The sequence below is a fragment of the Diabrotica undecimpunctata genome, chromosome 3 (assembly GCF_040954645.1).
Source record: "Diabrotica undecimpunctata isolate CICGRU chromosome 3, icDiaUnde3, whole genome shotgun sequence".
In the NCBI taxonomy this organism is placed as follows: Eukaryota; Metazoa; Arthropoda; class Insecta; order Coleoptera; family Chrysomelidae; genus Diabrotica; species Diabrotica undecimpunctata.
Genome location: NC_092805.1, coordinates 86,618,063 through 86,631,392, shown reverse-complemented (window position 1 = coordinate 86,631,392; position 13,330 = coordinate 86,618,063). Strand labels below are relative to the sequence as shown.

The 13,330-nt window shown below is 30.9% G+C and overlaps 1 protein-coding gene across 1 annotated transcript in view; it reads left to right on the top strand.

Annotated features, from left to right (window-relative positions):
- The window catches only part of LOC140435941 (alpha-tocopherol transfer protein-like), a 48,735-nt gene that overhangs the window by 16,268 nt on the left and 19,137 nt on the right, over nt 1-13,330 (top strand). Inside the window, exons 4-5 of the mRNA XM_072524651.1 lie at nt 636-746; nt 4,449-4,551. Coding sequence (XP_072380752.1) covers nt 636-746; nt 4,449-4,551 — 214 coding nt within the window. The remainder of the gene's footprint in view (nt 1-635; nt 747-4,448; nt 4,552-13,330) is intronic.

The window sequence follows — 13,330 nt, the reverse complement described above, 5'->3', positions numbered from 1 at the left end:
ATTATAGGCAACACAACATACATTGCTTGCATAATTTAATTAAACGCTCTGTGATTGGCAGTGACCTGTGGTGCAGGCAACCAAACATATACCTATTTATATTCCCACTAAAAAATTTAAAATGAAGTAGCCGCTGTTAGTACTATCTGTCATTGTATGTCATTATTTACTTTATTGTTTAAAATTCTGTGTATTTGAAAAATTAAAAGATGGATATTGACGAAGAGTTTAATGTAACTCCACCAGAAGTGGCCGAAACTGCAAATGAAATATCTTTATGTTTACTGCCTGAAAAAAGCAGAGTGTTATACGGAAAAACATACGCTGAATTTATTGCATGGTGTGACAATATCTCAATTGTTAATCGCCCTTATTAATACACTTGTTGGTTAAATAACTATTATTAAACGATTTTTAGCTTTTAGATTTTTAGCTATCAGGGAGGTTGTTAATTATCGAATAAGTGATATAATCGTATGTTCTTCTATCAATGTTTACATTTTTAAACTCCGCCGATTCGTTAAAAATCCGTTTATACTGTTTAATGCCGGTTCTTTTTTAGTTGGAATAATTTTTAAAATAAAAATTAATGCATCTTCATTCATAGAAATAAAGTTACGCTGTATTTTTTCCAGACACTACTCAATAGCAAAATAAAGGAGTTTCACCTTTTTAATAGCCCGCCATTTGTGGACCTGTTGTTAAAACTATGTAAACAATTTCTTAAACCCAAATTATATGAAAGGGTAAGTAGTTAGAGTTTAAATGTTTAAACAATTGTAAAAATATAATATACAATAAAACTTCTGTTGACGGACACCGCTCCACAACGAAAACCTCTGCTGAACGGACAGTTTTCATGTCACCGAACATTTCATATATGGGTAAATAGGAACACACTTCCGAACAACGGACCCTCTTTAGAACCACTCAGGAGAAAATTTGCCTTCAGATTTTTAAGAGGTTATTGTAATTTAAAAGATAATTAAAACTCCCGAAATCCAAATATGTGCATAAGTTATTGCAGTCATAAAACTAATTATATAAGTAGGTACTTATGGTCATAAAACTACTTTAGGTACATGGAGTTTGATTTGGAAAAACCCATTTTAGAGTTTATTCTTCCTTTGTACACATTTTTAATTTAGTTGCGATATTCTGATCGAAGGGTTACAATGTCTTACACTAGAAAAAAGTTTTTAAGTTTGGAAGAAAAAATATCGGTGATAGAAGCATCTGAAAAAAATAATTATAGTGTTAGAGTTTTGGCCGAAAAGTTTCAAATAGGAAAAACTCAAGTTAGTGACATTTTAAAGAAAAAGGCCGATTTAAGAAAGTGGTATAGAGAAAGTGGAAATCCATTGCCATCGATACTATAGTGTATGTTTGGTTTTGTAAAGTCAGAAGTAAGAACATTCCATTATCTGGATCTATAATAAAAGAAAGAGATTTAGAGGTGGCAAAAGAACTCAATTTAAATTTTAGAGATTTTAATAGTTGGCTTGATAAGTTTTGCTTAAGACATAACATTAAATTTAGAGCAATTTCTGGAGAAGCTGCAAAGCTTGACGAAGTTTCAGAGTGACAAAGAAAACTGCTACACTTATTAAGTGGCTATTTATCTGATACCCTTTTATTTATAACGCTGACGAGACTTGTCTGTAGTATCGAGCCTTACCGAGTAAAACTTTAACATTTCGCAATGAAAAGTGCACTGGCGGTTAATCTGCTAACGAAAGCAGATTAACTTTCAAAGCACAAATTGTGTGTAAATTTATTTGGGGAAAAAGAGTTTTCTTGGGCGGTTTTTTAAAAAACGATAATAATAGAGAAGAAATTGTGAAAAATCTGGAGCTACAAGACCTGGACGATGGTTTGCCATTGTCAACCTGTTACGGAAGTCATGGAGTTGAAAAATTTTTCAACCACCTATAGATCGATGCAGCCCTATTGACGAAAATTCTGAAGTAAACTTAGCTAGTCATTCAAATTTGTTAGTATTTAAATAAACGAACAGGTGTCCAACGTTTCCGACAATGAGAGGGACGATGAACTATAACTTACTACAACTGTGAGTAATTTAAATGATGCTTACCTAAAATTAAGAGATTTGGAATTATTTTTTATATATAAAGGTGATGCAAGAGTAAGTCAAAAAATATCTGATGCAATTATATAAATGGTAAGTCAGAAATTGTGAAAAATAATGTTTAAAACAAAAAACAAACCAAAATTGATGCTGTACCTACCTATTTTTCATTAGTATTACATTTGTTTTATTAGTGTATATGGTTATGCAAATATGTACGAAAATGTTTAATTAACGATCAAGCAAATCGAAACCCCTTTTTTATTTCAATTGATTAAGCGATAACTCTACTCAACGGACATTATTTTCCCCCGTTGGTGACCGTTAGGGAGAAGTTTCACTGTATATCTAAATATTTTTGACACTATGATATTGTATTTGGAATCCTTGTTTATTCGCCATCTTATTTATTATTTTTGAATATTTTATTTTATTTCTCTTAGCCTAGTTCCTGGTTTCTTTTCACCGAGGCGTTTAGAGGCTATATATTTGATAGAGGACTTAATTAGGAGATAGTTTTTTATTATAATTGTATCACATTTTGCGTTTATTTGAGATAAAGAAATTATCTTGACAATGACATTGGATGTAAAGGGTGGAAAGTTATCACATTCTTAGATAAGTCCGGGACTTAAATTGTGGGACATTATTAACATGCAAACGTCACCTATAAAAAATTAACTCAATCAGACTATCAGTTTTAGTTAACAGGTTACACGCTGACTTTCAAGACTCAAATTTAGCAGATCTCAGAAAAATAAAAAAAAAATCAAAACTCGTTTTGCATACCTTAGTATTGCAAGTTAATAAAAAAAGTTGCATAAAATATCAGTCGAGTAGAAGATATTAGCAATGCATTTACCATTAGGATGACCATTTTTGTCAATGAGAAAGATAAAAAAAGTGGGTGCCGTAGCGTGTATACTCACAGTCGATCAAAAAGAACTATGTAAACCGTTTTTCAAGTATTTAAGTGCAATAAACAGCAACAATATATTATGTGTCAATGATGAAACATAGATCCACGTCTTCACTGCAAATACAAATCAGTAGTCAAGTGAATGGAAAACAACAGAAAAAAGCCGTCCATAGCCCGTTTTAGCTTCCGTATTTTCACATGAAAAATATTTTGGTATGATCTATGTATAAATTACCGTAAAAAATAAAATCCGTCAATAGAAAATATATCGTTATTGGTGCGCTTAAAAAAAGATATTGGTAAAAAATGGCCATAAACGAATAAAAAGAATACGTTTTCATCAAGACTATCGTTTCACCAGTCCATTACAATTGAAGCAAATTTTTAATTGTGAATTTTTAGAGAAGCATTAAAATTAATTAAGAGTGAATTTTTTCTTTTGTGAAGTTGTTATTTTATTTACTAGACACGGTACTTACTCAGTAAAGAAAAATATAGTTGCCCTTTGAACCGCAGTGCAGGCCCGTTGAACAGCAACCTGCAAGTTTCTTAGAACCTCCCGATACAAACGTATCTATTGTTTTTCAATACACCTTAATGAAACACCAAGCGTAGTTGTTCTAAATAAAGCCAGTAGCTCTATTTGTTCTGTTACTATAAATATCCAAGTTCTCTCGGTGGGTCACCGGTTGTAATCATGCCTTATGGAAGCTGAAGGATACACACAGAGAGGCGGACAAGTTTGCAAAAGCAAAACGACTCGACATCAGAACTTCCAAATCACGTTAATTGATATTTTCGGTAAATGTATGGAATGGTATGGATACATATGGTTATACCTACATATTTTTATTCAGGAAGTCAACCGATTTGGTAATAGATTTCTGATGATTTGGCCGGAATTAGTATAGAAAATTTGAAGCTCAAAGTTATGTCCAAATCGTCTTGGATGAACAGTGATAACTGCTGCGTACTGTATTTCCCATGATCTTGTTATACAACATGATAACGCTAGGCCAAATGTAACTAGATCATTCGATTACCCGGGATTTTCTGCACGGATGCTAAATTCAACTTATGCAGTTACCAGCCATAATTACCGTTGGAGGAAAGCATGCACGTTATTAAATCATAAATAATTGTTTTTTATATTTCCTATGAATTGACATTTTCTATAGAGTTAGTAAAACATTAGTTTACTTTGATTTAGGCAATTATTGAGCTTCAGTAACGACATGTTTATATTTTAATAATAATAATACTATGATAGAAAATATACTAGAAAGATGTTTTTATGAAATTGTTCAGCTCAAATGATGCCCTTATAAATTAAAGGCTCTGGAATTTATTTTCGAAGCATGTTTACTTCTTTTATTTAATTTTGTTTTTACCAGTTTATAGAACTGTTGACACAAATAATGTAACAAATTAATGTTTTAGATCCGGTTACACAAATCTACCGATACATTGTTGGACTACATTCCGGCTGAAGTATTACCCAGCGATTATGGTGGTAAAGAAAAATCTGTTGATGAACTACATGGTATGTGTATAGTTTATATACTATATTCCTTAAAAATAGTACGAGTATATTTAAAAAATATATTAAATAAAGTATTAATTTTCTCTTGAGGAAATCTAATACAATATGTTACAGATTACTTAATATACCTGATAATTAGGGATCGGATTCATATGCGACCAGGAAACATTTTCTTTGATCTGATAAAATATTTTTTAATTTAAAAAACTCCTTTCAACATCAACAGAGGTAATTGGTGAGTATTTGAATTAACTTGTTAAAGCCAAAAATTCGCCATTTTACTACATGTTTTGCAGAATAATTTTCCATTGGTGTAAAGAATTTCGAGATTTTACACAAAAACTAAACATTCGCATTGATTGACTAAAGGCTACTAATTTTACTGATTTACTTTCTTCTTAGTAAAACCAACGGGTGTTAAGTCCATTCATACATTTAATAACTATCCCTATCTTATCGGCTTAAAGGAATTTACTATATTATTACTACTCTTACTACTAATATATATATATATATATATATATATATATATAATATACTATATATCAGCTGGTGGTCAATACTATTTATTCGACGTACAAAACGGTATCTGATTTTAGTCATATTTAAATTTCCGTTAATGAATCGTAAAACGATGGTTAGAGGTGTAAATATTTTCTTAACAATGGGGTATTTAAAAGAATCACCAAAATTATACCTACTAAATGTAATAAACTTAAAAAACATCCGGATTTTCCGGTAAACCATCCTTACAATCGTTTTATGACGGCGTCTACACGCACTTGGTGGGGGATACAAAAACCGAAAAAAGCAGTAATTAGCTGACTTCAGGTAGTTCTCAAAAAGATACAACCGCATGTGCGGCGAAATATTTTGTGTCGAATTAAAAAAATTTAGAACTTTTTTGAACAAAAATATTTTGCATATAATATATACCTAATATGCATGTTTCTTTAAAAATATTCAAAATTTGTTAAAGTTTACAAATATGCGAAATAGGCAAGCAATATGGGTTTAGCATAAAATCCGCTCCCTACTGATAATAATTCATTAACCACTTAACCTCTTAAAAAATTTTGGTACGAAATGCCACAATCATTTGCATATAATACACTACTCTTTGTAAAGATCGCGACTTTTATAAAAAGATATTTACTGAATACAGTGTACACAAAAGACTACAAGCTGGTACAAGGCCTAGAAATGGAAGTTGTATTGGCTGTATCTATAATAAACCAATTAGCTAGAATACGACCAGTTTGTAATAGAGTACAAAAGCTTTTGACAAAAAAAATATCATCAAGCCTGATCTTCAAGAATAAATACTTATAATATGGGCTCTTTTGATAAGGTATTTGTTTAAAATAGTACATTAGCGTAAATAATGCAAATTTTGGTTTGCCAGGGTTTTGGAATGCGATAGATCTCATTTTAGTTGTAGACGGAAAAACGGAAAATTGAACATTGTTGTCGAATTTTCCGTTTTTCTAGAAATAATAATAATCAACTTTGTTACTTTTAATATATCACCCTATATACTTTACACCCACGAGATATATAATATGCTGACGAAACAGGTCTTTATTACAGAGTCTTGCCTTATAAGACATTTGCATCAAAAAATGAAAAATTGACAGGGAAGAAGGCAGCAAAACTACGTTTGACTATTTTGATATATGCAAATATAAAAGGTTCGAAAGAACATCCATTAGTAATTGGAAAAAGTATAAAATCCGCTGTGTTAACTGCAGTCATATTGACAAATTACCCTTGTAATGCGTTTTTAACAAAAAGACTCGGATGACAACAGAAATTATGACAAGATGTCTTCATAAATCTAACAATAGAATAAAAAAAGCAAAATAAAAAAATGCTTCTTTTCCGGGATAATGCCACGTCACAAGTAAAAGTTCCATTAGAAAATATTACGATAGCCTTTCTACCACCCAACACAACTTCACGTTGCCAGCACATAGATTGTGCTCTATCTTGAGCAATTTTCATCCACTTTTTTGACATTTTCTTGAGATCGTCAGTCCAACGAGTAGGGGGTCTTCCTCTACTTCTTTTGTCTAACCTCGACCTAAACTCAAGCAATCTCTTCATCCACCTTTCATCACTAATTCGGGCGACGTGTCCGGCCCAGTTCCATTTCAGTGTGGCAATTCGGGAAATTACATCGGTAACTCCTGTTCTTCGTCTTAAGTCTTCATTACTAACTCGGTAACGAAGCGATATACTCAGCATTGACCTTTACATTTTCATCTGAGCTATTTGCAGCGTTTTATGTAGAAGTTGTAGCTGTCAATGTGAAAGTTTCGGCACCATAGGTCATCACAGGCAACACACATTGGTCAAATGTTTTACGTTTTAAAGTAATTTGTATATCGCTTTTAAAGATGTCTTTAAAGTTTTTCATAGGCTACCATGCTAGGTTTATTCTTCTTCGAAGTTTGCATGTTTGACTGTTTCTTGTAATCTTTATTTCGTGTCCAAGGTATATGTGTTTCTCCACAAGATCTATTTCGTTGTCTATAATAGTGATATTTTCGCTAGGTACTAGGTTTGTCATGAATTTTGTTTTCGAGATGTTTATTTTAAGACCCACACTGGCACACACTAACTGAAGTTCATGTAGTATTGTACATATCTCGTTCAGGTTGTCCGAGAACAAAACTGTGTCGTTTGCGAATTTCAGATTTGTTAATCTTTTACCGTCAATGTTTAGGCCTTTCTATTCCCAGTTAAGTTTTTTACAAGCATATTCTGGTACTGCTGTAAACAGTTTAGGCAATAAGGTATCACCCTGTCTATTGGAATATGATCCGTATTTTTATGTAGTTTCAAAGACATAGTTGCGTCCTTGTATTGCGTATTATAAATTAACCTTTGGTAGTCAATGCGGCATGCTTGTAGTTCATCCAGGATTTTGTCAAGTTCTACCATATCAAAGGCTTTATGAATATCTACTAAAGCCAGAACGAATGGTCGATTGTATTCGATATTTTTTTCTATTACCGTTTTAATGCTCAGTAGATGATCATTTATTCCAAATCCGGTACGAAATCTCGCTTGCTCTATTGGCTGGTAGAAATCAAGTTTTTTCTCAAGACGATTCATTACTATTCTTGTAAGTTTATATAATAAAAATACATACATACAATATACATACATACATAAATACAATAAATAAAAAACATAAAAAGGTTTTTTATTTTTTTAAGTAGGCAAGTGCCTCCGATTTTGATTGTATCAGTAACTATACAATCTTCGCCTGGAGATTTGTTATTCTTAATTTTTCTTGGAGCTAGTTTTATTTCGTCTATTGTGATTTCCGGTAATAGTTCCGATCCTTGGTTGACAATGCCCTTTTTCCTTGTTAATATTTCTGGTACTTAATCAATGGCGAAGTTATTACACTGTTTTTGTATAAATTTAAGTACTCTGAAAATGTAAGTTTGCTTCATTAAAAAAGGTCCAATTATTTTGTCGCCCATAATTTCAACCCATATATTAAGTTTTTCTGGATACTGGATGTGGTATTTACGCATCCAATGAGAATTGTTACAATTGAACAGTATCTACAATTATGCCGATTTACGTTTCCGTTAATAACAAATGTTGTCTCATCGTAAAACATAACATTTAAAAAATTCAGATCAATTGAAATGTAACATTTTACCATAATTGTGTCTACACATTTTTCACGTTTATCAAAGTCATCTGACAATTCTTAAACTAATCATATTTTGTATGAATGGAATTTATTATCACGTAAAATTTTGCTTACGGATTTTTGCGAAATTTGTCTAGTATTCAAGTGTGAATCATGACAAACTTTTAAGATTTGTCTTCATTTGATGCAGTTTTCCTTCGTCTTGAGTTCGATAAATCTTCTATTGCATCAGTTTGGTTAAACCTCTTCTCCAACATTGGATATCGTTATGAAATATCATAAACTCCCTGTTGTTTATTTAAAATATAGTATTTGATTGATCGTTCGATCAATTTCTGGGAGTGTACTCTTGTACTACCAATAAAGGCATCGCACGTGGATTTTAGTTTGAGCACATGGTTGGTGTGGATAATCTCCAATTTGACGTTCTGGACTCGCATTTGCTGGTAATATGCAGTTCTTGTTCTATTTAAAGGTTCTTGTTGATTTTCTTAACGTTGTAATCTTTTGTACTATTATTGTTAAATGTTTCCTCATCTATGTGTAATTTCCGAATTGTGGTGTTGAAGTACTTAATGACAGAAATGGTAACCGATATTTGATTTTTCAATAAGTTTTCGATTTGATACTCATCGCGGATTATCTTATTTATACATTCATTAAAATATTCGCTATCTGATGAGTCTAATTTTCCGCTTATTGATTTTCATAAACCTATTCCGTTAATAAGCCCACGCTTCTCTTCGCCCACGAGATTTATGTGAGTTTGGACTTCGAATTTGAATGTCATCATTCGAGGTATTACATGTACATGATATTCTTCCACTATTTCCAATAATTTTTTTAAGATTCTGTCATTTTTGTCGATAACGTCTCTGATTGGTCGCATGTCTTTATACAAAAGGAGGGTCTATTTATCGTTTGAAATTTTAAGATTAGTTTCTTCGTGAAAGAAGATTCCAACGGTATCGTCGATTGGGGTTAACGTATACTGGGAATGAATTACTGAAATTAATCCGAGGAATCTGGAAGAAAATTACTCATAATAGGGTTTAAATCTATTAAAATTCCCTTTCATTAGCATGCATTTTTGCATTAAAGTCTTGGACACGATTGAAGAATGTAAGGGGCGATTTATTCGGAAGCTGTTTGAATATCTATAAATCTTGTATTTAGTGTGTAGTGTCTTCAAAATGAGAATTAGGAAGCTGCTTGATTTCTAGATACGATAATGGATTTCTTGAACTGAAGTATGAGTTGTGCTGCGGTTCCGCGTAGTTTATTTTTTACATGAATTACTATTAGTTGTTTTTGATCAGATATATTGTAGGTATATTCACAAGCATTTATAAACGTTTATAAGAATATCTAATTGCTTTCAAATTCGGGTACGATCAAAAACATTTCAGATAATTAATAAATCAATAAACTAAATACAAACATTGGGTTATGGATTGATTACCTAAACAATTAATTAAAATATGAGAGAAGTATGTTTCTATAAATTTGTCTGATCAGTGGAATAATCGTTTAATAAAATAAAAATAAAAAAAATCGAAGATTAATAGAATATGCGCCAAAAATGTATAATTAACAAAGCAATCGGCAACAATATTTTTTTGTTGCCAAACACTTTTTTAACTTAAAAAAAATTATTTTGAAAATACAAGGAGCAAAGTAACGTTCTATTACGACAAATTATGTTATAATATTGGTGTTTGGTGACTCAGTGGGAACGTATAAAAACCTCGAATCTCTTATCGGCTCTGGTAATAGTGATAGTTAGAACTTGAAACCTATCCTATATATAACCTATGACGGGAATCGTCGTTATAAGTCGGGTTGGTACAATGCATATAACATATATATATATATATATATATATATATATATATATATATATATATATATATATAATATATATATATATATATATATATATATATATATATATATATATATATTTATATATATATATATATATATATCTATATATATATATATTTATATATATATATATATATATATATATATATATATATATATATATACTACTACTACTAAGGATTTCCTTCACTCAACCGTTTTCTCTCTCTCTCTCTCTCTATATATATATATATATATATATATATATATATATATATATATATATATATATATATATATATATATATATATATATATATATATATTCAGTGACATTAGAAGTGTTACACCGAGAAGGAATAATTTCTTGAACTTAATTGTTTGACAACATGGTAGATTTACATCAAGAATGAAACGAATAACGTTGTCAAGAATTTTTATTAACAAGTAATCAAAAAAAAAATTAATTTTAAAATTAATAATGTGCTTGGCGACCCCGCAACTGAATACACTCCTGTATACGTCTAGGCATTGACAAAATTAAATGATCCAAACAACTTGAACTACATGTATTAACTATGCCAGAGTCTGTGGAAGAAGGTGCAAATTGGACAATCTCGTTCCCATCATATCCCATATATATTCGATAGGATTTAAATCCGGAGCACGGGGCGGCTACGACAAAACATTAACGACAGGTTCTTAAAGAAAGTTCATAGTTTGAAGAGCAATATGGGGACGCGCGTTGTCTTGCTGAAAAAGGACGTCTTGACGGCCGTCGGGATAAGGCAGTAAAGTGGTTTGTAAGATGTCATCATCATAACGGGCAGCTGTCATATTGCCTCGAATAAATACAAGTGGTGATCGGCTACCATAGGCAATAGCCCCCCAAACCATTACTCTAACTGTCCTGTGTACATGCCTCTCAATAGCAAACCCGGTATCTCGTCGTTCTCTACGGCGGCGTCTTACCATGCTAACCATCATGCATTCCTAAACAGAATCATGATTCATCGCTGAATGCTATATTACGTTATTCTGCCTCTCAATGATACCGTTCTTTGCACCAATTCAAACGTTGATGACAGTGGTCCACATTCAAAGGAAGCACTAGTCGTGGGCGGAATGAAACCAGTCCAAAGGCTCGAATGCGACGGTATAATGTACGTATACTAACAGGTCTACCTACTACTCCAAACCATTGATCAGCAATTTGACGCGTAGTAGCAAAACGGTATCGCAGAGCCAGTAATCTAAAGCGCATATCTTGACGCTCTGTGGTACGCCTCGGTTGACCAGTTGGTATTCTTTGTGTTTCTTTACCTTCGTTTGTCCACACACAGCAATACAATTAGCACGACGGTCAACTTTGTGATATGACAAACCCATATCTCCATACGCAAAAATTCTATCCCTGTCAAAATCGCTAACATGGTGGTAATTTTAGTGTCTTCGAACTCGAGGCATTTTCTTACACTTATTACAATTAGACTGAGGAATAATAACTAAAAATTTCTATACGAACCGGTTTTTACAAATCGGTCTCTACACAAAAAAATTTAAAGATAAAACCTTATTTTTACAAAAAGTAGAAAAAAAAACATTGGTATTGTTATCATAGCATGGTTTAAATATAGTCATTATGTTGCCAAAAAATTAAGTTCAAGAAATTATTCCTTCTGAGTGTAACACTTCTAATTATAATGTATATATATATATATATATATATATATATATATATATATATATATATATTGAAATGATATTGTTTAAAAAATTAATTTATAAGTTATATACTAGATAATTTTAGATATAACAAGTATTTGGTTATTTTAAGAAGTTAAATACTAGAGAATTTAATAAAAATATATTTATGTGAGGGCAATTTTAATAAATTAGCATATAATAATTGTAAAAAGTTGTATTTTAATGTTGTAAATATATTTAAGTGAGCCATGTGCATAGGCAACCAACTATACAGTGAGTGATAGACAGATATACTTACTCTCCAAGTGACATTTTAGGAAATAATTGGGAATATAAAGTGGGGTTATAATAATATATTGTTTGAAATGTATATTTTATTAAATTAGAGTGTTAGTTACTAATTTGAATGTTTATTCTGATCTGAAAAGCCTAAATGTCAACAAAATTATCAATGAAACATTAACGAATTCTCCAGAGTGCAGAGTGTGACCATTGTTTACGGTCGAACATTCTGGAATAATGATTATGTCGGTGAATGGAACAGATATTTTTTTCGAGAACATCCATATCGAAAAAATAGAATGAAATGGAACATGATCTCTTACCAGATGATTCTAGAATATCCAAAAGATATAAATACCCGTGATTTGGATTCAAGATGGCAGTTTTTAGTCAGAAGTCAGGCCAGTTTATTATGAAAGTTAGTAGACACATTTAGTTAGTGAAGTAAATTGTTCAGAATTTTCAAGAAGTCAGTCAGAAAAGTTTAGTAAGAAATATGAAAGTTAGTTGGAGTCAGTGAATCAGTTACAAATAGTCAAATTGTTTAATATAGTGAGTTAAATGAAGATTAAAAATTATGCCTATATTTAATGCACATTTATAATTATACACAAATAATTATTGAAGATTATAAAAGTATATTAGAAGAATATTGGATGGACATTGGAAGAAATTAAAATTATATTATGATTGGAGATTAGTATAAATCAACTTATAATAATTGGATATTGGTATATTGAAAAGAAGAATAAATATAAATGGTGTTTGCTGGTTTGCTTGGTGGTGTATAAATGCTGGTGAAGAAAACTATATCTTAAATTGGTAGAAGCTGATAATTGGAAAAAGTAATTTCACAAAAACAAGGATAACCGAAGTACGAAGACATTCAGTGATGATTAGAATCTATATAGTGGAAAACAGTTCATTTAGGCATTCAGTGAAAGAAAGGTACAAAATTTTGTTAATATAATTTAGTTAGTGTCATAACAATTTCAATTTTGAAGATAGTTTGTTTAAATTTTACATTGTCTATAGAATTTAATTAGTTTTATATGAATATCAATTTAAAGATAGTTTATTTTAAATTTACATTGGCTAGGTTAGATATATATGTGTGTTTCATAATAGTTATAATAAAGATAATTTAAAAAAGTACTTACAAGCTAATTCTTTGAGAACCGCGATAAAACCCTATATATTATATTATTAAAAATACTCATTGCTCATCATTCAAACAAAACAACACAT